This window comes from Halichoerus grypus, chromosome 1, assembly GCF_964656455.1.
Source record: "Halichoerus grypus chromosome 1, mHalGry1.hap1.1, whole genome shotgun sequence".
NCBI lineage: Eukaryota > Metazoa > Chordata > Mammalia > Carnivora > Phocidae > Halichoerus > Halichoerus grypus.
In genome coordinates, this window is record NC_135712.1 from 194,521,406 (window position 1) to 194,548,562 (window position 27,157).

General features: G+C 41.5%; 1 protein-coding gene across 6 annotated transcripts in view; it reads right to left on the reverse strand.

Moving 5' to 3' along the window:
• CACNA2D3 (calcium voltage-gated channel auxiliary subunit alpha2delta 3) overlaps positions 1-27,157 on the reverse strand; it is an 852,366-nt gene that overhangs the window by 603,318 nt on the left and 221,891 nt on the right. For 5 of the 6 annotated variants that reach the window (XR_013449537.1, XR_013449536.1, XR_013449538.1 and 2 more), the window contains one exon: positions 7,460-7,519. The exons of the other annotated variant lie outside the window; for it this stretch is intronic. Coding sequence is in view for 1 of the 5 variants with exons in the window: in XM_078076955.1 (XP_077933081.1) it covers positions 7,460-7,519 (60 nt within the window). In the remaining 4 variants the exon portion in view is untranslated. The remainder of the gene's footprint in view (positions 1-7,459; positions 7,520-27,157) is intronic. 6 annotated transcript variants of the gene reach the window in all.

Here is a 27,157-nt window from a genome sequence, read left to right on the forward strand (position 1 = left end):
AATGAAGGTGAAATAAAGATATTTTTAGATAAACAAAAGCTGAGAGAAGTTGTGGCTCCCAGACCTGCAATGTAAAAATATAATAATAAAATAAATAAAAATGCTAAAAGAGGTTCTTCAGGCTGAAGAGAAATGGTAACAGATGGAAACTCAAATCCACAGGAAGGAATGAAGAGTACCAGAAGTGGCAAATGTGTGGGTAAATATATTGCTATCTTTTTTCTTATTTAATTTTTTAGAAAACAGCTGATTAAACCAAATATAAAGCCAAATAAAAATAACGCTTATGATGGTATTTATAACACATACAGAAGTATAGTATATGGTAATACCACAAAGGATGGTGGGAGGTAGAATCATACTGTTGAAAAATTTTCGTTCCACGTGAAGTGCTACTTCATACACTAAATTAAGTCTAGATACACTGTACACTTAAGATGCTCACTTAAAGCAACAACCAAAAAATTATATCTAAAAAGGTATATTAGAACTTTCCTAGGGGGTAGGGGTCACATCTCAGTTTGTAGAAGTCCCATAATCTAGAACAGGGTCTAATATGTACTGAGTCCTCGATAAATGTTAAATTAAGCAATAGATAGATATATGTGAATAAAATTAACAGGATAGGAAATGGTGAGCATCAGAAAAGAGGCAAAAATAAAGTACCATTAGAGTTCAGAGGTGAGAAAAATTATTATCTGGAAAGCAGATAAAAGTTTTGCACTTATGGAAAATAAAGATATTATGGGTTCTCTGTGTCTGGGGACATTTCTTCTAGCTGTGGGGGAGGTGAACTCTAGAATCTCCACTCAATCAAGACTCACTATTGGGGGCTTTGCTCCAAGGTCCCTTGAACTCCCAGATTACATGAGGTCTGCTAGATGTGCATTGTGATAATGCCCTGTCCTCCTCTTTCATGTTGTTTATCATGATTAAAATGTAATAATTATTTATGTCATCATGGCTTTAATATCCATCACTGCTGTTAGATGGTGTGCTTTGTGAGAACAAGGACAGCATCAGCTGAGCTTATGGCCATATCCACAGCACAGCGCCAGACACAGAGGAGGTTATGGACAACGACTTGTTGAATGACTGCAGCACATGAGAGATAGATGAAATCTTAGAAATCATCTAGATGCTACAATATGTCATTTCATGGAGGCCACAGTAGCAGATCTTGGAGCATGTAAACGGTCCAGGTGGACAAGATCTCCTGGAACCTACATTTTCAGACCTCTAGACCAAGGCTCTCTGTGTTGGGTCCAGCTGAGGCTCCACCTGCCAGCCCCTTCTTACACTTTCACATGACCAACAGTCGGGGTCCTGTGCCTCACATGTGACCACCAGACAACTCATTAACACAAAGCCCAGTCATGCACCGACCTTATGAAAAGTTGTAACATTCTAGCCAAATGAACAAAAACGATAGTGTGTGTACACAGAGAGTGTGTGTGTGTGTGACAACTGAGAAATGACTTTACTTTTCAAATGTGCACCCTTAGAGATTCTGGGGAAACGATTTACACATCAGTATTGTGCATAAATGACATGTGACACCTAACTAAGAAACATCCAAATGTAACATCTTAAAATGCAGAAGACTGTGACCCCCCTGCCAAGCTGATAAAAAGAAAAAAAAAATAGGCATATTCTCATAAATTAGATTAGAAAGGGGGGGCTTATTTTAATAGAGTGAAAATTTCCTTCTCTTTTCATTTATTTTCCCGTAGATGTGACCCCTATGTTTCTCATTTATGCACAAAAAGTCGATTTGCTACCTCCATGAAAAGCACCATTTCTAATTCTGGGGATGGGGTCTTCAGTGCCCCACCACCTCCCTCTGCAAGGAGCTCAACACCTCATTCAGGCAAAGAGGACAAGAATGGATTGGGGCTTGACAGGATTATATGAAAAAGCCCGTGAGGATCGTGATTTCCTCTGCTCAGAAAGAACCTCTATTAAACCCATCCTTTGCTCACGCCCACAATGTGCGGGTTCCCCAGGGCAAAGCGTCACCGGCCGGCAGGGAAAAGCTGTCAGGGAAAAGGACAGCCCTGCTCTGGGGCTTGCTGTTCCACTGCCCTTTCTAATCCTTCCCGGGAAAGGCTTTCTTCTGCCCATGAATGGTGATAGAGGCATCCTACAGTGCAGGACCCGGGAGCTCCTGAGCCACCCCCTCCCTTTACCTGGGTCTCCCTCAGCAAGGACCTTCCCACTCTAACAGGTCTGGCCAGGAGGCAGCGGTGGGAAGCTGCTCCCAAGAGGATGGTGTATCACCAGGCTGTCCCACTTGGAGATTTCCCATCACGGTCTCTGCATCCTTCCCACTCCAAACCCCTCACCCCAACATTGCAATGAGGCCACTGCATTTGCAAGGGAGGCTTGTGTCTGTGGCTTGGGGATGACCCAGAGGGGACGTTCGAGACACTCCATTCCCCCGTTCCTTCCCACTCACACTTTTGTTATCCTTCTGCGTGTCACCAGGCTTTTTATTTTCCTAGTACTTAAAAAATAACAAAGAAAAATTATTATAGAAAACTTTGCAATGGAAAAGGCTTCTGCAGGATACACAATTCAAAACCACATTTTTTTTTTTCTGCTGTGCACCAGCTCTATGCAATTGGCACTTATTGGAGACAGCTTTCAAAGAAAATATGTTTGCGGTTCAAAGATAAGCAGGTTTTTAGTAAACTGTCAAAAGGACTTTTTTTTCATCTTCTTCGCTGCCAATGGAAAAACCCAAAAAGAAAGAGTAAGTAAGAGGGGGGAAAGCATTCTCTCTAAGTTATGCTACATGTGTAGACTTAGTTTTCTGGAGATTCATCAATGAATAGGATAATCGGGGCTAGGGTCTGCTCCTACCACTCCATCCTCACCTCACGATGGGTTGAATGAGGGTGCAACCCTAAAATAATCACATGTTATAATTAAGACACAGGGTTTTTTTTCAACCGTTTTCATTATAATTATCAATCTCATATGAGCTTTACATAAAAAAAAAAACCTGTATTAATTCAAAGCACAAAATAAAAAAGCAAAGATGCCATTTTAACAAGGCCTCTGTTCATATCAATTATAACTATAAATTGCCCAAATGGAGAGATATCAGAGAGTAAAGAACAAACCAAGAGAAGACCCATCTAGAACCCACAGGCCACCTATGGAGAGGGACAAGCCAGAGAGAGGGCTGAGCTGACCCCTGGGTCAACAATAGAGTTTTCCAGCCAATAAAGATGACCAGGCAGTCCTGGTTTCCATGGAAGACGCTGCATTGTGGGTTGTTCACACATGCACACACGTTCACACACCTTTCCAAGGCTGGATTTTGCCTGTTGCCCCAACAGAGTTTTTGTTAAGAATAAGCTAATACCGTGTTAGAGGACCTTACAAAGGGGACTGCTGATGTCAAGGCCATAAGCCCATGAGAAAAACATCAACCTCTAAAGAGAATGTAAGACAAAATTTAAATGAGAAATAAAATCCTGACAATAAAGGAGGCATGACTTTCTTCTGATAACTCTTGATGATTCTACCAATGAGAAGCAAATTCTTCACTTTCAAAGCACTGATGCAAAAACTCCAATCTAAATGGAAAGAAGAGTCTGATCCACCATTTCTTTTCTATTCTGGGGCAGGGGTCTAAGACTTGAAGCTACAGAGTTTAGGAAATTTTACAAAAGCACTGTTTTTGGTTTTTTTGTTTTATTTTTTTCTGTAGGAAAACAGACTCCCAGCTCCCTCTGAACTAATAGCACGGGGACGTCCTCAGCATTATTTCACTGTGAGCAGATGGTAGTCTGAAATTTTTTTGATAAAAACAATCCACCGGCAGGGGTTGCCAAGAGGTCAGTGGAACCCAGATTAACAATTGATCAGCTCTAATGGACTGTTGTAGCAATAAACTCAGAGCCCATGCGCAGACCTGCTATCCCAGTGATAGCAATGGGGCTGACATCCAAGCTGTTAAGACTTGCACTTAATAGCATTGAAGCTTTGCAGCTTCAAAACCTTCATCGAAGGAGACATGCATTCTTCCATGCACATCTATTTTCTCAAAGGCTTCTCTTTTACAGGTTCTCACAAAAGCACACATGGTTTACTCTGACCCAGAGAAGATTTCACCAAGGTCTGAGGTCCAGGTAATAAATGACACTCTGTAATACTGACAGATTATTTCAACCTCTACTCTAGTTCAGACCACAACTACAGCCCCTGATATTTCTCTTGCATTTATATAAAACAGATCACTGGAGGAAGAAAAACTGGGCTCCCCTTCTTTGTTCCTAAGAGAACAAAAACTGTAACAATCCAAAGACTCATTTTCTCAGTCTCTGTCTCTGTCTCTCTCTCTTTCGGAGGGAGATGCTAATGGTGCATTTATGTCTACAGCACCATATCTGACAAGGGAATCAGCTGTGCTACACCAGAATTCCACTGTAAAGCTTCAATAATAGGAAATCAGAGCATTCTTGAACGTAGCACTAGCTTCCGAGGGACAAAAAAGGAGTGGCTCTAGGTTAGTTGAACTAAACCACAGCACATTTGTCCTCTGCTGAAGGATAAATAATCCCCTCAAGTCATTAAATCATTCCCTCCCTTGCCCACTCATGTTTTGTAGACAACTGATCTCAGAATAAATTTGACTATATAAGCTATAACCACCACCAGATTTTCCAGTCATCTTTTTCACTCTCCTATAAACTGACTTCTTCCTGTTGGACCAGTGGATGCAAATGTTTGGTACAGAAAAATCCAAGAACAAAGACATTCTCTTCCATAAGTACAATACAAGGAAACCAGGAAATTCAACATTGATACATCATTATTATCTAATGCAGAGTCCATTTTCAAATCTTTGCTTCTGGTTCTGGATCCATTGCATTTCATCATCATGGGTCTTTTGTGTCCTTTAGTCTAGAGCAGGTCCTCAATGTTTCTTTGTCTTTCTTGACCTTGGAAGGTTTGAAGAGGAGTCCAGCCAGTTACTTTGTAGAATATTCCTCAATCCAGATTTGTCTAATGTTTTATTATGATTAGATTCAGGTTACACATTCTGGGCAAGAATTCTACATAGGGATGCTGTCCTAAAGCCCAACACACATCTGGAGGCACTTGACATCACTTTGTCTCATCACCGGTGATACTAACTTTGATTACCTGTTTAAGGTGGTATCTGCCAGGTTTTTCCATGGTAAAGTTGCTATATTCCCCTTTGTAATTAATAAGAAATTTGTGGGCAGATACTTTGAAACTATCAATGTCTTGTTCTTCATCAAACTCTTTCCTACTAGTTTTAGTATCCACTGAAGAGTCTTGCCTGAATTATTACCATAACCTTCTGTCTCCACCATCTCTCCTATATTTATTAGTTGGCATCCTACTGTAAGAGCTTTCCCTTTTCTTTGTCATTTTTTTTTTAAAGTAGGCTCCATGCCCAGCTTGGAGCCCAATGCGGGGCTTGAACTCACAACTCTGAGATCAAGACCTGAGCTGAGATCAAGAGTCAGACACTTAACCAACTGAGCCACCTGAGCTTTCCCTTCTTATTTATGTATGTATTTATCTATCATCTAGGTCTATTTATTTGTATCTTATTAGAGTGGACCCATGGATTCTTATTTTATTCAGCATTATAATCTCATTTGAGTTGATTTGAGTTGAGTTTTGATAATTTACAACCAGAATATTCCCCAGGAGAAGGAGATGGTTTCTCTTGGCAACACATTCAAGAGGTCCCTACAACCCTCACAGTTACAAAGTTGCTTCCTGATGCTTCCATTCAATCCCTCTGGCCCACTCTAGGGATTCCAAACCCTCTGAAGAGGAGGCACACTGAAGATAAATGTGACCAGTAAACAGCCCCCGGACCTTCCTACAGCCACCATGTAGGTGTGGCTGGAGGAAGCAATGTGCTTCTTGCTATATTCAGCTAACTCCTCTGCTCCTTCTCTTGCAGCTTTGCTCAAAGAGCTGGGCTGGCTTTCCCCCCACTCCTGATGTTACCAATAGTCCCCGGCACTTCTCCACCCCTGCCCCCGGAACCTCTTGTGCTTGGCTACAGTCCTGGCTCTATTTGCTTCATATGTTGGTGTCATTTCTGAAAATGACCACCAAATGGTGGGTTTGACAGTTTCTCTTTCCTCTCCAGACCCATTATTCATCCTTCTGCACCTAGCTCAATTTCAGAAGACTGAACTACATCAACCACACCAGTAATTGGCTTTAGCCAATGGTGGGTCCCAGCAAGATATCAGAAGGCTAGACACTGTTATCAGGACATTATCCCCCTAAATTCCATCCTTCTAGCTCACCATGACTGGCTGCACATCTCTATCAAATACCCTTTCCATATAGCTACTCTGCCTGGATTCTAGAAACCACTCCTTCCTCTCGCTTCTCAGGCCAGGAGTGTGGCTTGCCCTGGGGGTAACACCATCACCTGTTGGTTTCTCTAACCATACCTTTGTAAATACTCCTTTTATTAAACTTTCTTCAATTACCCCATTTGAGTGTGCGTTCTTTTACCCATAAGGAAAAAAATATAGATGGGGAGGGATGAGAAGAAGTTCATCCATGGAACGAAGATACCAAAGCCTATTTTCATATCACCACCTTTTTTGTGCTTGCATATCCATGTCTGCCTTTATTGTTTCCAATAAATGAAACACAGCAAAATAAACACTACTTCCTAATTGTGACCACATGCCACTAGAAGAGATACATTCTAGCAAAGCACAGACTTAAGGATTAAGATTCACTCCTTCTGTTTACCTAGCAGTGAGGAAACACCACAGAACTCCAAATGACAATACAGATAAAATTTCCTTTGAGAGGAAGAGGGACCCAAAGGAACCTCCAGGTATTATTCGATTCACTTGTTACCTTTTAATATGTTTTCTATATACATGGCAACATCAAAATCCTTCTCGGCCAAACACAGGTATTCCATAGTTGGATATAAGATATATGGCAAGAAGTTTATTAAGTAGATGTTCAAATCCCATGTCAGTGAGTGATTTAATTTTTAGATACAATTAACAGTCAATGCAAGACTACATCCATCACAAGTTTGCTTTCAGTCATCTAAAATCCAGCCAGGGAAGTGGTATTTACACATATTCTGTTGTCTATCTTATCAATATGCCATTAGGAGTTCTGGTGATCATTGTTAGTTGACTGAGGTTACATCCTCCAGAACTGGGGAGGAGTCCATCACAATCTGTTCTGCGCGTGTGCGTGAGTGTGCGTCATCGCTCACTGTAACTGCTGTGGTAGGAGATGGTTGGGGATCGCCACCCCGCCCCGTCAAGAAACAGGCACATTTATTCCAACTCTGTACCATCCTCCTGAGAGCCCTTCTCTCCCATCCACTGAAAGCAGGTGTCTCTGGCACACCTAGTGTTTCTCGTTTGGCAGCCAACACACGAAAAACTTAACTCCGACTAGAATCGGTTACCTGCAGGTCTGCGTCAAACTCATGTTTCAGATGTGCTTCTTCTGCAGCCTCCACAAGACGCTGAAAAGAGAGAAGGCGACATGAAGGATCCAAAATGTGGCCCAGACCCCGTTCCAACAATGCGAAAAGACTGGTGTTTCTCCATGGCCCCAAGATGACAGATTACATCATGGCATGTGCATTGTGACCTGGAGGCTTTGCTCCCATGAAACTGAAAAGAGCAACACCAGTGTCCAACTCTGGTTTTTGCCTCCATCATTCCATCACAGTTTTTCTAGCAAATAGTTACTGTTATGTGTGTATACATGCACACAAGTTCTGCATCCATTTTCATAGCAATTTGTAACAATTCAAAGACACTGGCCCTTGAGGCCCAATGTGGATGCCAAAACCAACCTAGACGAGTGTATCCCTTAGGTATAGAAGGCTCTTGGGTCAAGATTTATTAAATTGAGCCCAACACTAAGTGGGCTAACTTTCTTCCCCTTTGGTCTGAGAAATGCTACTTATTTTAATTCCCTCAATCATTCAAAGCAATTCTTTCCTCATCCAGTTCTAGTATGTAATTATCAGGTGACAGTTATTTGAATTTATGGTACCTCAATGCCATTTCGACAATCTGCATCCCAATAAGAAAATCACTGAAATTAAATCAATAAGCAGGACCCATAAATACACAACTCTTGTTACTCTTCTTAGCCAACTAAATTCAACCAATCCATAGTCTTATGAAAGCAGTTTCATAAAATTCCATTTAAAGGCAATTAGTCACCTATCGAAATCATTTTTACTTTAATTTGAATTTGCCAATATTAAGATGAAAACATAGGCTAGAGAATACTGCACAAAACTCATTTAGTGAGATAATAGTTCACTGAAATTTCATCAAACTAAAAGCAAAACCTTCAGATCCAGGTAAAAATTCAGCCATTTCTATTTTTCTTCTGGTTACTCTTGTAGCCCAGGCCGTCTTTAACTTGTTTTTAATTGACATAATACAGACCTCCTGAGTTTCATAGGCCACGTTTGAAACATGATGACATGGGTATTAATCTCTAAATGATTACGAATCAACAGACAAATGTTCCATGAATAATTATTAAATTGGATATGGAAATGAAGAGGTTGGTATATATGTGGGTAACACTAGGCACCAATATAGACCACTAAGCCGTCTCTCTCCATAGAACATACAAAAAAAGAGATAGGCCAGCCAGAGACCCGCAGACAGGACTCCAGGAGGGTGGCAAATCTGGCTTCCCACACTTCCTTCGGATGGTCAGGAAGAGATTTCCCCTTCTCTGGTCAATCAAAGAACAGCCCCCAGGAGAACATTACAGGGTCAGAGCCAGAAGACCCAGTTCTAATTCTAGCCTAGATGCAACCCACTACATCTCAGGCAAGCCTCTGCCCCTCTCGGGCCTGTTTCTTCATCTGAAAACCCTGAAACAGTGACACTAGAGTAGTGCTTCTTCAAGGGATTCCCCCTCCAGCAGCATCAGTTTCACCTGTGAACGTGTCAAAAATGCATGTTCTCATGCCCCATCCCATCTTACAGAATCAGAAGCCCTGGGGGTGGGCCCAGCAATCTGCTTTAACAAGCCCTCCAGGGAATTCGGAAGCCGCTGAAGTTTGAGAACCAGTGGCAAAAAAACAGCACTCATCCTAGAGCTGAACTCATCCCTGCAGCCTTGATTAATGATATCCACCAGCCCTCCAAGGTTTTTCAACTTTCATTTGTCTTTTTAGAATCTGTGTACATAAGTATTTTCATTATAAGACATTAAATGCTTTCTAGAAGCATAAAATGGAGAGGATGAGAAACAGAGAAAAAGAAAAACAAGGAGAGACACTCTATGTAGATTGGATCCGTTGGCCCCAAGCTTTCATTGGGTCACAGTCTTCCTAGAATCATCCTAAACAATGAAGTTTGTCAGCCTCCTGGGATCACATGACCCAATCAGCAAATGCATCCAGGTGGACTTTGACAGATGAGTGACAGACAGTGATACAAGGAATCTATGTATTTGTCAGAGCTTATTCTCCTAATCTTTGTAACAGATTTAGAATTTTTATGTATGTATCATGAAATCAGTTACATACCGAGGTTTATAAATTGGTTATAAATATTATACACGTCTGGACACTTACATTATCAAAAAAAGTCATGCATTTTGATTATGTATTTACCTAAACACACAGAAGTTGTTTCATCGTGTCTAAGTACTCTGAGAACCCAGAGGAGAAATGTGGATGACATGTACAAATGATCAAAAGATAAGAACAAAATAAAACTTCATGATGACAAAGATAATATTGAAAGAAGTGAACAACTGGAAATGAGGAAAACAATAAAGCAGTATAACACCAACAAATAAGAGAACAAGATGGAAATAATAGGTAGTTGAAATTATCATGAAATAACACAGCACGAAATGTATTTCATGTATCTAGAAAAATACATTTGCCTTTGTGTGAATATTTGTATATGCATATCATACATACCATATGACATTCATATATAACATAACATGAAATGTATTTCAACTACTGTAATACATGTCATGGTGTTAGGAGTTAGTTGGACAGTTAGGTAGTCAGGGCCAGGGTCCCCAACAAGAAAATATGGAGTCAGGACAGCTAAAATAAAACAGCACTGACATCTTGTTTTGCAGCTTAGACAGGACTGCACAGACATTCTGCTTTGCAGCCTTTGCAGAAATGACTTCTGCAGAATGTCCTACAATAAGAAAATGAACTACAAAAGCATTTGTCAATATCACAGGCAAGAGGCAGTTGAGACCTAAGCCCCGAGATGTCAGCAAAAAAAGACCATCAGCATGTGGACTTTAACCTAATAGGTAGACAGATATGTGACCAAAGCCCTGATTGACTGAACTCAGCACACCTTGATTGCTTAAGAAAGTTCCACAAAAGAGTTCATAAAAACCCCTAAACTTAGAAACGCTGAGGGCAACCCACTCAGGTCCCCCTCCCTCTCTGGGAGCTTTGTAGTCTTGCTCAATAAACTTCGCTTTGCTGCCCACCACTCTTCGTCTGGTCTACCTCTTCATTCTTCAAAGCGGTGTGACCAAGAACCTGGGCACCAAGGGGACACAAATCCTGTAACAATGGGGCACAAGAAGGTAATATATTGGAAACAATTCAATACCTTTGTACTAACTACTAAGATCAGCCAGAGCCCTGTTCTCTGTGTGGAGCAGTGAGTACCCTGCTAGCCAGCTAGCCAGCTTTTATGTTCATTCTCAAGTTAAATTTGCCACATGCTTTTTTTTAACTTAATTTAATTCATATATTTCTTGTTTCCATGAAGACATTTTCCCATCAAGCTCACTACAAAGCCTTAAGAAATAAGATTCAAAAAAATATGGTCCACAGGAGGTGACACATAATAGTTATCTCATGTAAAGCAAGTAGGTACTTTGGAACAGGGCTCTTTGAAAGGATTCACACCTGATGCGGTGGACCTGGGGGCTATCCCAATCTGCCCTCTGATGCTACTGGAAGATAGGCCTACATCTTATGGGAAAATTCAGGGGGAAATCCCCGGGAACAAGCACATCTCTTGTGCACAATGGTAATGACAAACAGCACAAGAACTGTGCACCTTCTGTAAAGAACAAAGGATAGTTGATATTTCTTCTGAAATACTCTTATAAAGATACACGAGTTAAAAGAAATGTTACTTAAGAAGGATATCGTGTGCCATAAATTTACCTAAAACGGAGTCCTGAAGACAGAAGTTCCTACTGTTAATAAAACAAAAAATAAACTGAATCACCATTTAAAAGTCAAGACCACTCAACTTCCATCTCTGACACTTGCCTGTAGAAAAGAGCAGCCTCTCATGTCTCTTTCCTGAGCAAATACCCTTATCATCTAAATCAAATTAAGTATGTTTTAAAAATAAGTTTGATTACCACTTGCAGGTAAGGAAAATCAATTAAAATTTGCTAATATTTTAGTTATTATATAAGGAACCACTGAGCCCGAGGGAAACTGTTACTCTATTATACCTATTGGAAAGGCAGTGTGCTTTTCATAATAATAAGTTAATTTTCTCTTGTATGAATTCCCCTTTTGGATCTGCAGATGGGATTATAGAATTGTGAATGTGGTTTTTAATTAAAACTGAACACTGGAAATAAAAATGGCTTTGAAGACTAGCATTCAAAACTGAGCTCTGAGGCAAGGAAACGGCAGTGCCGTCCACGGATCCTCCCCACTCTGATGCCAAAGCAATCCGCCACTCAACAAAAATGATAACAGTGTACTGGAATATACATCCTGGCCTTGGAACAAAGCATCTACGAGCCGGAAAGTTGCAATTCATGTTTCAGCGACTTTTTATATTTCTAAATAACTCTTATTTCTAAATAACTCTTCCCTTTTAGTGAAACAAATACAAACAAAAGCTATCTTTATAAATAAGAAATGCTAGAAGCCATGGACCATGGACACTATTTATAGCCATGGTGATGGCAAAACTGCCAAGGGGAATAGTGGGATATTAAAGCATTTCGTTTAAAATCACATCTTATTTTTGTTACAATGACCCCACGTATAATCAGTGCGATGCTACAGGATGCAGTCTCCTGTCTCCTCCCCCAAAACACTTAAATCAAGACTACAGCTAAAGACATCATAGAGGTCAAGCTTTCCGTCATGGTTCAGGAGGAGGGAAAATAGGACACCAAGTCACAATATAAATTGGATCAGAAAAAGAAAACGATTTTGTTTGTTCTACTTGTATTTTATTTTATTATTATTATTTTTTTTATTCCTGATTATCTTGGCTTAACGGGAGAAAAGAAAGAAAGAACGGTGGGGGGGGAGGGGAAGGGTAACAGAAAATGTGATATACAACAAAGTAACCTACTACTAGACTCCTACTGATTCTATCAGAATGAACAAATTATGTACAAATGAAAAAAAAGTTTTTTAATAAGAAAGGGGAAAGGCAGGGGAGGGAGCAATTACAGACGAAAATCCTTAAAGCAAAACAGAAATATAAAAACCATATGGAGTAGCAAAGAAAAACGTTATTTTTATTTCTCATGTTAAAACTAAAAAGCTTTGGCTTGTAAATGCTGTTATAATGGGATATTGGAATTTAACAAAGATTTCAAAGCACTTAATACATTTAGTGGTTTTCATTCAACGTTTTGCAACAACACATTTAATAATCAGACCAGCATTTTTATTGCCATTTTTTTTTCTGGAATGAATACATAATTCTTTCTCAAAAAAAAGGTTAAGCTCAGGGCGCCTGGGTGGCTCAGTTGGTTAAGCTACTGCCTTCGGCTCAGGTCATGATCCCGGAGTCCCAGGATCGAGTCCCGCATCTGGCTCCCTGCTCAGCGGGGAGTCTGCTTCTCCCTCTGACTCTCTCTCCTCTCATGCTCTCTCTCACTCTCTCTCTCTTAAATAAATAAAAAATCTTTAAAAAAAAAAAGGGTTAAGCTCAACTGAGGCGATTCTAAGGAAAATCTATAACCATTAACATGGCTTTGGGCTGCACCAATGGTTCACTTGGAGCTAATGATTGAATTGTCAAGAATATCAGAGTTAGAGATCACGTGAGTCTTCCTTCAAATACAACAAGCACTAAACTCAGTGTAGAAGAACAACCAAATAGATCGATCAAGAATGATAACTGCGGTTACAACCATACCTAGTGTGGCATGGTTCACCTTTTCCTTACACTAGATTGAGCAGCTTTTGCTTTAAGGGCTGCAGTTCGATGGAGGAAGAGTTACACCTTCTGCACATCAGTGTGTGCCTGGGGTTAATGCTACCCTAGCACCATATTATGTGGCAGGGCTTGAACTCAACATGCTGACCGTCTACAGCAGTGAGGACAGAGGGGACCTTGGTCCTCTCCATATCACAGACTTCAAATTCAATTGATCCTAGAAATAAAATGAAAAATCTCTATCCTCATTCAAAATGCTGTCAGCATATGAAAAGATGTCTCTGGGAATCTGGACAAAATGAGATTGATTTGTTCCCAGGGCTAATTTCCAACACTCCTTTCTTGTATAAAGGGTCAGAAACCAACAGTTTAAGAACCATTAAGTTGGGGGAGGGGGAGAAGAGGATGATGTTCAAATTTACATTTTCATTCCTTCTGCATGGAAATCCCTTCTCTTTTGTTCTCAAGATGGAGTTTTTACTACCCTGTAACAGCGTAGATTCATCTTTGCTGCTTTTGTAGCTGGAATAGTCCGATCACTATTTCCCAAAGTGTGGGGCTTGTACCACCGAGGGAGCCATGAACCAACATGAGGTGCTTTACAGAAGGGTGAGGGCCACACACAAGGAAAACAGTGATTTCATCATAAAGGGGCAAGTGACAAAGAATGCTGCCAGTAGGCTAGGAAGCTTCCCAGAAGGAAGTGATATCAAAGCTGTGCTCTAAAGGAGAACAGGAGGCTCTTCCAGAACAAGGAAAGGTGCTGAGCCAGTGTTCCAGCCCACGGGAACAAACGAACTTCTGGAGGCAAGAAAATGTTCTAGAAACAACCAGATCTCAGAGACCTACACAGAAGGACACAGCAACCAAAGACCAGCGGGCAATAAGCCAGGGCAAAAGTCAATAACCTGGAAAGATGGACACAATTAAACAAGAACTCTTTTCCGTCCCACCGTGGAATGCTGAAATCCACAGAGTCATATCTAAGAGCTTCCTAATATTCAGTAATCCTTTTTGATATAAATGTTTTCACTTTTCAATTCCAATAGAAATGACACATATAAATCAGCAACTATCAAGATGATCGTTTTAGAGAAAAACAGCTTTTAAGGAGACTTCATTATTTCTTTGTTTCTGTAGAAGAAATAAGCTTTGTTGCACACGAATGAACATTTTGTATAAAATGACCTTCTGCCTGAAAGCTGCAAAGATTGCTTCTGCTTTCAAAACGGGCAAACATTTCAAAGTGGATTATAAAAGCTAATCTATAAAGTTTCCAGAGAAAGCAGGTAACGGAACAAAAGAGCAAACACATTCAACATGTACCTGGGGCTCTCTTCCTTCCTCGGCTCCCCCCCCCCCTTCCTGGCTCCTTCAGATTACATAAACCCACACCACACTTTTACAAGACAAAATAAGCCTAGAGCTTACATCAGAAGACAGGATCACAATCAATAACAAACTATCTTTGTTTCCACAAGAGATATCTGTTATCAGTTTGAGGCTGATTAAATCAATGCCTGTTATCAACATGAATGGCCAATTTCCAAACCAAAGCCACCTCATTCTACAGCTAAGGCTGCATTTGCCCAAGTGCAACGTGTGCAAAGCTACGCAGATAGAAACAGCCAAACTTTGCTCCAGGGGCTGCCCAAGGGCCACAGCAGCTGGGAGGAGTTAGGAAGAGAAGACGAGTAATTTTCCCAAATGATCCAGCAGTTTATGGCATGGCCTTCCGCTTATGTTGCCTTCTTGGGAATGGCTTCATTGATTACCAAACTTAAGTGTACTTAACCATAAACCTTAAAAAGTCCCCTCAGGACTCTTCAGTTGGGGGATAACTGGACTATTTCCCTTGTGGGCAATGGAACTGGAACTGTCATTAACTTCCTGAGGGGACAGTCCAGGATGAATGGGACTATGTCGGTTTGAGGATAGACATTTGTTTTCCACTAAGTAAGGAAATCACCTATCACTGAAGGCTCTGACAGTGGTGAATAAAATTCTGTTCCAGCCCTTAATTACATCTTTTCCAGGACTTACTGAGAGGTGTGGACTGAACCCACAATGGCAGAGCATTGAAGGTATCATCCAGCTAGCTAAGGAAGATGGGAACTTCTACCATAAGATAAGGTGCAGCCAAGTTAACAAGGTGTTGGGGCCAGTAAGAAAATCTGTCCTACAGAGTTTCTATTCCGAGTTGTAGTTCACGTCTGTTCAACTTAGTTTAGTAAGTATTTGATAATAACCCATTAAGTAATCAGAATGGCACCAAGAACTGAGTGGGACACCAAGCAATAAATGACTTAGTCCTGACCTGCAGGAAGATTTTGGTCCAGTACAATGAGAACAGGTCTCAGAGCCCAAGGACAAGGGTTTGAATCCAGATCATCCTACTCACTGGTTGCTTGATCTGAGAAAATCTTAACTTCTCTGAGCCTCAGTTTTCTTATCTAAGGCACCAAAATAATACCATCTTTGCTCTCTACTTCAGGGTGTAAATTTGATGAGAACCTAGACACAAAACATTTCCTAAAGGATTCTGCACAAGTACAAGAAATTATTATGATGGGGCAGGGGAAGAGACAAGATGTTCAGGCATAACATGACTTGATTGTAACAGGGACAGCTCACAGAGTCTATGCCTCCCACGGTTGGAGCTCACGTGGGGGAACTTGGAACAACTCCTCAAGTTCACAGTTACATGGAGGTTATATGAACGTTAATTCTACTGCAAAGGAAAGGACTCCAAACCTCGTGTTCACAAACACAAGGCTATGCACCTGCTCCTTAAGGACTGGTTTTCAGAATCCACCAGTCTTTCCCAGCTTCAGCAGCAAAATCCGTGATCAGTGAGGCTGAAAATGGAATGAAGCCAGGGCCTTTATTGAAAGATTTGACTGATGTCCTCAGAATGGCACAAACACAGAAATTAAGCTGTTTGCCAAAGCAACCTCCTTTGACGGATGGCACCTGAGACATGGACTAGGCCAGCCAGTGTGACAGGCAGCTCCCAGCCCCTGGACCCCAACCACGGCCAGAGGAGGAAAATTCTCTTTCTCCTTCAAAGTGGAAAAACACAGAACAATTTCCAAGTCCATTCATACTTTACTACTCAAGACAGATTTTTACATACATTTGATGCATGAAAATGCTATTTTAATTCTCTTTTTATTCTTTCCTGTTATCTATCCATCCAAGTGTTTACCAGGCAACTTCAGCTGGGGGTCGGGAGGCAACATATTTTGGTCCAGAGAGCAGGATCTGAAGTCAGACAACCTGACTTTGAATCCTGGCTCCAGCAACTTCATGAGAGCACTCTGGGCAAAAGTCCTGGCACACGGTAAATGTCCATTCATGTTAGCTCTTACCATTGCCGATGATGATGCCAAGGGCAATAATGATGATGATGATGAAGCATATCAGAAGAATTATGCCAGGGCTTGGGCCATGAAGACAACTGGCATATTTGTCATCTAGTTGGGAGGAGAAGCAAGTCATCAGACAGTGTGGTGTGGGCTATAATAGGAGGACCACATAGGTGACAACAGCAAACAGCTGTCGGGTTCCACACCCCCTGTTCCCATGTGTGGAGCTAGTCTAAGTGTTCAAGTCAATTAATCCAGTTATTCCTTACAACTACCCCATAAAAGAAAGCATAGATAGTATCCCAACTCTACACATGGGGAAAACAAAGGGCAGAGAGTGTCAAGTGTAATGAAAACTCAAAGCAGGGAGCAGATAACCCTGCCAGGGTGTGGGAAACCATGGGGAAGGTTTCATAAATGATGTGACCATGAGCCTGGGTTAAAGGGTGAGGTGAGTCAGCCATATGGCCAAGAGAAATGACGGGGAGGAAGCAACAAAGGCTCCAAGGTAGGAGCCCCATGTGTCTGTCAGAGCTGCAGGTGGTCTGGAATGGGGCAGATAAAGGGGAGGAGGGTGCCAAAAGGCAGGCAGGTAGGGTTTAGGTGAGCATGGGCAATGAGCTAAGCAAAGGAATCCTGTGTCCCTTGCACCACAGGGGTGGGGCACTAAAGAGGTCCGACTGGGCAGAAGAGCGACATGATCACTTCTGCACGTTAAGTCATCTTTATACTAATCTGGGAGCAGTGTTGAAATAATAAATTAGAAGGGGATAAACCCGAAATAAGGAAAGATTGACACAGGGAAACTGCTCAATTTAATGCGAACTGACTGCACAAATATCTCAACCCATCAGCGAGTCCAATGGGCTTTCCCTCCAAAGTATGCCTCATGTTTACCATCACTGTCATCATCTTCCCGTAGAACTTAGTCAAAACCACAACCAACTGTCCCTAGACACCCCAGCCTCCTTATAGGACCCCAGCTTCTGCTTCAAGCTCTACCCTCTACATGGCTGCCAGAAGGACCTTTTAAGAATAATTCTGATGGCATCCCTCCTCTGTTGAAACCCTCTGATGACTTCCCATCACTCAAGACCATGACTCACAGGCTCTTCATGATTTGGCCTTGCACCCTCAGAGGCCCCGTCCTGCCCTGGCCCCAGACTTCCAGCCATCCTTCTGGCCCCAAACCATCACAGACTCATCTCTGTCTGTACCTTTCCTGTACTCTTGGCCAAGGATGTTCTCCCAGATCCTCAGATGTTTGCCCCCTATTCCTTGTCATTCATGCTGCAGGTCCAATGACCCCTCCTCAGAGTTACCATCACCACCCACCTCCCACAGAATGGTAACATGCTTTGTTCTTAAAACAACACTGAGCACATGGCCAGTGCTCAAAATACAGCCGTTGCACAAATTAAAGACGATCTATTATTCACCCTACTACGGGCCAGCCACTGTGTTTGGCTGGGAATATAAAATTTATAAGATGCATCTCCTTCCTTTGAGGACATTACAGTCTAGGGAAGGAGACAGAGAAATAGGTAACCACATTCGATGTGATAAAGGCTCCAAGAGGAAGAAGCCCACTGAGGGATCAACTAGACTAGGTTTAAGGGTACAAGGAGGCTTCTCATATATGTTGAGACCTAAAGGATAAGAGCTAGCCCAGATAATAGGAAGGTCCTTCCAGGATGAGGACATTGTATGTACAAAGACCCTAGGGCAAAAGAGAACATGACACATTCAGGCAACCACAAGGAATTCAGTATATGGGGATGCCCAGAGGTGGGACTGCATGGAGGGAGGGAGCACAAAAGGAAGCTGGAGAGTTTTAGTATTATTGAAGTTATCTAGATTTTAAAAATTTTTTCAGAGGGTGATCCAAGGCAATAAAGAGAAAGATTATAGAAAAGGCATGTTAAAGCTATTTAAGAAAGCAAATCTGCAAGACTTGGAGGCCAACAGGACAGAGAGAATGAAGAGATGGACAGAGTCCTGGTAACCAGCTTGGTGCTATTAACCACTACCTAGTACCATCAGGATACCAAGGAATGATCAGAGAGGGAGTTGGAGCTCAGGAGGAACATTTGAGGAAAGGAGGGTGGCAGAGGCTGCAAAAGTTCACAGTAATACCAAGCAATGTAATGATGGAAAATCTGCTGATTAAGGATATGCATTGGGACGGCACCTGTTGACACTCAGCATCACCTAAGCTACCCCTTCCATGGCAGGGTCCAGAAGCCTGAAAACTACATGTTAAAGAATCCTTTACCAGCAGGTCTTTGGATTAGATCCCGGATAGACCAGCAAGGCAAAGACAGGAGATGCCAATATTCTCCAACTGAAGCTACGGCCAAGTGTGTGAGCATCGGCACATGACACTTATCTTTGGCTGGTGTCATCCAGATGCCCTCCTGAGAACTACCCACTGAGTCTACAGAGGCTAAAGCCGTGGGTGGTGGCTCCCTGTGACCATGGCACTTCCTGAATCTACGCACTTGGACAGCAGTTTCCCTGAACCTCAGGCCCCTGGTTCTTCCAACTACCAGGTGAGCTTTAAATTCCCTATATTAATCTTTGCTTACTTGAATACCTAAAAGTTTTTTGACTTTTCTGACCAAATCTGAATGAGTGAACTAGAGGATGAATGTGTAAGAATCATTTCAGAGCAGAGGTAGGGGCAGGGGCCAACGCGCCAAGAGCAGAAAAGTGGGAGGGACAGGAGTTTGGGAGAATATATCCAGATTCCTTGTCAAAATACTATCAAAATACTAGGAAGGAAGGAAGGAAGGAAGGAAGGAAAGGGACGGGAGGGGAGGGGAGGGGAGAAAAGAAGGAAAGAGGGAGGGAGGAGAGATTTGGGCAACAGCAGGAAGGGATTGCAAGGTGAAGGAAGGCTTTAGGACAAAAACATGCTTATTGCAACAAAAAGTAATAAGAACTGTCCTGGGGAGCTCCTTGAAGACCCAGCTCAGGGTAGCTCTAGGATCCTTTCCAGGGACCAGCCATTGGGCCAGGCCTCCAATTCAAAGATCTTTAAACTTAGACTTGCCACTTTATCTCCTAAGGAGATTACGGTGCAGTCACAGAACAACCACTGCCCTGGAAGGCAAGGCTGTTTCTGTGCCATCCCCTTCCTGGACCACACAGCCTAGGGGGACATTACAACTTCTTTTTACTGTATCTTTTATTTTCTTGGGAAGAGCTCAACTATATTGTACAGGTCCCCTTTGTTAAAAAGCCGTAATTTGTGCAATGTAAACACTTAAAATAAACCACAATTTGAACTATGCTTTGTCATTTCTTCACTTCCTAACATACTGGGCGCCTTGGGGGAAAAAAGAATCCAAATGGCCTGGGTCATCCTTGACTTTTGAAGGACCTTGGGAAATAGGGCCAAGCTGGCTTTTCCTCCTCTCTAAAGTAAACCACATGTACTTATGTGTGAAGCTTATTCCAAATGAAATCAAGAACGAATAATGAAAAATAAGACTAATCCCATGATCCTAATCCCCAAACATTTTACGCAAGCCCCCTGCCCTCCGTCAATGTCCTCAGGAAAGGCCCTCCTCCCGCAATGCAGAAATAAAATCCTGATGCCAATAGTCTGAACTTTGCCCAAGACTTTCAAGAAGATGACAATTCCAACTCAAAATGTGGGGTGGCAGGGGACCCGCCCTATGGCGTGATACTCTGTGCATGAGCATTTGAGTCTGTGGGGAACTGAACAAACCAAGGGGCTGGGTTCGGAACAAAGTGTGTGTACATTAAGCTCATTTTCTGTTATTTTCCCCTTCTAGTTCTCCTAATGTTCGTTTGTGTTCAAGAAATGACATTTTCACCCTCCAGAACCAAACTTCACATTTTTTAAATTTCTAAGGATGAGATGCTAGCTTAAGAGATAAGCTGGCTCTCCCCTTCTTAAAGCCCAGGTAATGAACTGAAACTACATATAAAGTTTGAATTTTTATGGGAGGTTATTCTTATAATTTATTCCCTCTCAGTTTCAACTCTCTGCTCTGTCAACCCTTAATTATAACTTTATTTCAAAATGGCAAAGAAATAAGCAGATACAGAAACACGTGGTAGTGATACAAGATTTGAGGATTTTTTTTTTTTTAATGAAGAAAAGACAGAGCCCCTGAAGGACTAAGTCCATTTTACATAAAAGTAAACTAGGACCAAAACCTTAAATTCCCTCGATGTTTATTGTTTATGCAATGCCTCATTTGTAAACCAAGCTTGCTCTTGACATTCATCATGCTTTGCTCACACACTCCTCCTCAGCCCTGCATGCCCAGCAGTTCAGACTCTTATAACTTTCCAGTGCTTTCACAGGACCAAACAGAATGGAGTCTTAGATACAGCACGATGCACTGAACACGCCCACCCTCCATTTTCACCTTTCTGCTGCCCACTCCCCCTCTTTTACTGTGAAATAGAGGAGTAAGTTCAACCCTACCAAATTTCCACTTTGTGAATCAAAAGGAGTTGGGTGTCAGCTGTCCTAGAAAGTTGAAGCAAATTCATAAAATATATTTGAGCTTCACTGGTTTTTAATTTCCCATTAATATTCTAAAGGGGTGAAATGATTTCGAGCAAATCAAGCAATCCTAGGGAGATGCTAAAGAAGGGAATGGGCAGGATCAAGGCCCTCCTCTGTGCCAAACTTTACAAGTGTTTGTCCATTTAAGCTTTACCATAAGCACGCGGGGGAGGGGAGGCTATCACCTCCCCATTGCACCAATTGGAAACAGTCTCAGAGGCATGAAGAGACCACCCCATAGTGACCCAGCAGGTGAGGTATAAGGTTAGGAGTGGAACTCACAACACTCTCACTTGGTTGAACTTTATGAAGACTCAGACCATTGATGCCAACATGGATGCCCTCTGGAGTGACCTTCAAAGGCCCTTGAACCACAGCCAGGAGCAGCTGTCACAACTGGTCTTTCAGCTAGGACACTTACAGCTAACAACCAAATAAACTGAGGCCAGGATGTCTTTACTGGACCTTGACTTTCATGAGCATTTTCCTTTAAAACCAGGTATAAATAGAGGGGCAAAGAGCTAGAACGGAGGAAATTACACATTCTCTTATCTTGAGCATCATTATCAGAAAGCATGTCTGTCATCTACTTATGTGACAAGAGAAGAGCAGATTGATTTTGGTCACAACATTCTTCCTGACCCAAAAACATGGATGAAAATCTAGCTTTGAAGACTAAAGATAATCTGAAGGCTAATGATAGTCTACTACCTCTCACTGCTGAGTGGTCTTCCCTTTTGGGTCTGAAAACCACTCAGAGAACTTCCTGTCTCTATCTCCATGGTGACAGGAGCTTGGCACAAGAGTGAAGACCAAACGTTTAGTTTTTGATGTGCTGGGAGAGGCAGAAGTCTTAGGTAGCAGCTCCTCAGCAGTGCCCCATTAGGTCAAGACCAGCTCGCTCCGCACGGGTGAGCCAGATGGATTTGGCTCAGGAGCAGGAGACGTGTCAGCAGGGATGGGCTGCGGCGGCCAGGAGGCGTGTTCCTCACACTGCACTGCTCAGTGCCTTGTCAGCAGCATCTCAGCGAACCAACAGCCAGGATCCCTGCTTTCATGGGGCTTATGTTGCAAGAGACATAGGTAGCAAGCAAGGGAACAAATGTGTTAGATCACATCAGGCGAGGATGAATATCCTAAAGATTATAAAACAAGGCAATGCAGTAGGGGGAGAAAACAGTACAAATGTTGGGGTGGTCAGGAAAGGAATCCCTGTGAAGCTGAAACTTGAATAACAAGCAGGAACCTAGAGGATAGCTGAAAGAAGGACTTTCCAGGAAGAAGAACAGCAGAACAGCAAGTGCAAAGGCCCTGAGGTGCTGGTTGCTAAAACCAAAAGCAGATCCATGAGACCATATCTAAAACTGTTGGGGCCAGGTATGCTATGCTAGTTCAGTTTATTTAGATTTTTGAAAGAAAATGAGGCATACTTATTATCCATATTTATTATAAATCTTCAGTGAGAGCTGGGGAAGCACCCCATAATCAAATATTAATATTTCTATAGTAAGATATGATTATTTACATTAAATGGAACAAAAATTTATTATACCTATCTACATATCAGTTCAGATCAAGCTTTTCCACCAAATGAGTAATGAAAAATTCTCAATTTTCAGAACTTTCTAGGTTTCAAAACTGCAATATGAGATTGTGAACCTACTCAGGCTTGGAAAAAAAAAAAAAAAACATTAAGTTGATAGAAGAGTCTCAGTTTTATGTTGTTAGCCATGAAGTTTTCTTAGCCCTTTGGCTCATCTACCACCCGGGCCAGCAAATCACAACATTAAATGAGTAAGGACAGATCAAATAAATGGGAATGGGAAGAGAGATCTTGTTGCTGTGATGAAAATGCCCAGACAATGTGATGTGCATCAATTATCATATTATGGTGATACACACACAACTTGGCAAATCTACTAAAATCACTGAGTTGTACATTTAAAATGGGTGAATCATACTGGATGTCAATTATACCTCAATAAAGTTGTTATGAAAAATAATATCAATGGGAGAAACTCTGAAATGTGAAATGCACTATTTTGCAAATGTGGAAACCCTCTTACATATTACATGAGCCTATTTTCTCACATTAAACGTGTGCCTAGTAATGTAAAATGATACAGTCACTTTGGAAAACAATCTGGCAGTTCTCTTAAAAGATTAAACACAGACTTAGCATATGACCCAGTTAATCTACTCTTATGTACGCACTCAAGAAAAATAAAAACCTATGTCCACACAAAAGCTTATACACAAACGTTCTTAGGCATGCTATCCATTAATAGCCAAAAAGGTGGAAACAACCCAAATGTCCATCAAGCGATGAATGGATAAAAGGTGGTATATCCACATAACGAAATATTATTTGGCAATAAAAAAGGGATGAAGTACTGATTCATGCCACTACACGGATGAACCTTGGAAACATGCTAAATAAAGCGAGTCAGTCACAAAAAGACTGCATATTGTATAGCTAAAGGTATTGGGTTTCTTTGTGGGGTGACAAAAATGTTCTAAAATTGATAGTGGGGATGGTTGTACAACTATAAATAGACTAAAATCTATTGAATTGTATACCTTATAAGTGGGTAAATTGTATGGTATGTGAATTATATTTCAATAAAACCGTCACCAAAAAAAAAGGTGTTTTTAGTATACTAGGGTGGAATTAAATATGTATTCTTGTCTGATCTTCTTCAAAGCATACAACGACTCCTTGGCACCTGCCACACTCACGAGTACAACCTGCCAATCACCATTAACAGAGGGAAAGTTCTCATCCTGGGCAAGTCTGTGGAGAGATTTAAATCTCCTTTAAAGACTTATTTATTTACTTGGTTCTTAATTAGGACCTTTTATATGTCTTTAGCACAACAACCCATTTCAGATTAACTAGCTAAATTACTATCACTTGCAATAAGTGTCACAAGAAACACTAAATAAATATTATTCAGATAAAAGTAAGTTAAATATATTAAAATGATCCTTAGAAGTGTGCTATATTTTGAACATTCAACCACTGGAGTCTACGCATTACAGCTTCGATGCCATCTAGCAGAATTCTAAGGTCGATCCAGAGCTGATACACAGATAGCACTAATTAAAAATTTTCTCACTTCTTGCGAAAGAAAACACCAAATGGAGGAAAAGATCATAGGTTAGCAATAACATTTTGGAAGTCTTATAATAATTTTTTACTGTTTATTTGTATCCCACCTCATTCCAAAAAGATTTTCCTGTTGTTTGTATGCCACATTGAGAAAAAAAAAAAAAAGGCCTCTATTATTAAATTAATTAAGAACAGCTCATCTTAAGGGACATGAAACCAATTAGTCAACAAACATTTATTTACTTTTTTGGTCAACAAATATTTATTTATTTGTTACAATTATTTATTAAGCATCCACTATATACCAAGAACCAGACAGTGGCCAGGCTCTGCAGGGAGCTAAAAAAAAAAATACTTGTGACCATCTCTGCCCCATAGGAATTTATAGTCATCTCTGGCAATAATAAATAATTACCCCTGATGCTATTTGCCAGATTTCAAATTCAAGAGATGGAAGAGTTGAGGGCAGGAACACTGATTCCCACTACTGAGGCCAGGAAGATAGAGCAGACGGATTTTGATCTAACGTTAAAAGGTGTTTAGGACGTACACAGGTTCAGAGAAGAGAAGACAGATATGCTTTGGGAACGGAGGGCACAGAAGTCTGGGCAGAGAGCTAAGTAAGGCCAGACAGCAGAGCGGGGGCCAGTGTGGGGCAATGCCTGGACCGTCAGTGTAAGGGCTGAACTTCATCCTACATCAGTTCGAAGAAGAGGTGCTAGAGGAGAAGTGACCCAGGGTCGTGAGAGGCCAGGGTCCCCTGGCTTGTCCCACAGCACCTGGGCAGACGGTTCCCCAGGGCAGCAGCAGCTCTCCTTCACGGCTGAGGCTAACCACACCCACCAAAAGAGTGAGTGTGTTCCGATGCTAAACTATTATTTACACACACACACACACACAAAAAAAAAAGTTTTGTGTCATTGAATTATATTACAGGTTTTTTGTTTTTTTGGGTTTTGTTTTGTTTTTTAAAGAACAGTGTTCCTCATAAACGCTCATGCCTGGGGGGAAAAAAAGAAAGATAAAACGTTCAGTGACCTATCATAGCCGTACATATCTGTAATTATTTCTATGTTGTTAATTTAGCTGTCACTATTTGGGGAGAATGTAAGCAGGGTGAATAACATAGTTAGAAAGGTTATAAGAGAACCACACCCCCAAATATTAGCTTGCTTCAGGACACAGACACTGATTATTAAACTGATTATATCATACAAGTTGGTTATATGCTGAGAATTAAGGTTTATACAAACCAGAAGAGACCAGTGACTTTCCTGGGTTCTGTCTGTCTCTCTCCCTCTCTCTCCTACCTCCTGACTCTCGAAAGAAGTTAAGTTCAACCATTATTTATTAAGCAAAGACTAATAAGACACAGTCCCTCTTCTTGAAGAACGCAATTGCACAAAATTGTAAAGGAGACAAATATCTAATCAAATAACTACTATTGGATATGATGAATGTTACAAATAATTCAGATGTGGTAACTTTAAACAAACATCAAAATAATAATAATAACTGCTAATAAAATAAGTCAAAAGAAGAATACCAACGCATGCCTATGTATTGTCTAATAAAATCTTATTCCTCATATAACTTCCCTCATTTGCCAATACTTCATGAAGGCAAACCACTTAACTTATTCTGTTTAATAAATCATAGCTTTTAACATGATAATTCAATACATACTATCAACAGTGCTACTAACTAATATATAACCAACATCCAGCAATGGATGGTGGGTCACGGGACAGACCAGTCTGGAGGTCAAGGTGGACAGGCATCTAGACCGTGAAGGTGGCAGGTAATATTTTACAAAGTCAGGGACAAGGAAAGAGCAAAACAGTGTTCTAAAGTCCAAAAGGGCCAGTGGGGACATAACCACAGTCTGGGAAGACATGTTGCCGAGGCAAGATCCTGGCCCAATCAAGGTAGGTTTAGACAGAAAGGCAAGCTGGCATGGTTTAAAAAGGGACTAAGAGACTAGAAGAAGCTCTTCTAGGTACCAAGTTAGGGGACAAGGGTTGTGGTCAGGGTTCTTTCCAGACCCTCTAAGCCTGTATGTCTCTCTTGCCTTAATCCCCTGGGATAATGTTTTTAAGCATTCTGAAGGGCAGCATTTCCCATGGTGCCTGCACTCCCCTTGTACCAGGGACTTGGAGAGCTATTTCTTGTGATCAGATTGGGGAAGTCAGAGCTAGACACTGCAGCTTCCCTCTCTCTAGACGCTGGCCCTCAGGGAGGCCACTCGGGGCTGGAAACAATTAGGTGAGAGCACAAGGTAGGGGCACATGAGTGCCAATGGGCAAAGGACCCCCTAGTATCCACAGCAGGTTGGGGGCAGAACTCATACTCACCGGAGTGCTCTGCTCTTTGGTAATTTCATTGATTTTAAAGAAATATCTTCCCTGCTGAAGGATCAAGGAAGTGAGTGCATTTAATACAATTTAGTGTGCAGAAATACTGGTTTAGTCTGTAGTTGAAAAAACAACAAACAACTCTAAGCAGTATTACTGGATACCTGTAGGAGGATGAAATTATTGGAAAAGGTGAGCAGGTACTCAGAGAACTGGACTTGGTGGTTTATCAAGTGCAAAGAGGGGAGGATGCATGAATTCCAAGTCAATAACCTCTTCATCACTCCCGAGGACTTCCACCTGGCAGGTAGGTGCCTGGATTCCTGCCACAACCTTTGCTCGTGAAATGCATTTGCTTTGTCTCCCCGTTTTCTCTGCTCTCTGCTTTGGATGTGTAGCACCCTTCCACTGGGAAGTTACTTTTCTCTTTCTAAGCAAGGTAGCCTCTTCTAAGAACCTTAACCATAATTGTGAGATCATTTTGGATAACGCAAATATGCATGCAGTTAAACGGCTGCCTTTTTCTCATCAAGAGGCAACCTGGAAAAGAAGGAAAAGGAAGGAGAGGTAAGGAAAGCTGAGTCCAAAATACAGGGTCC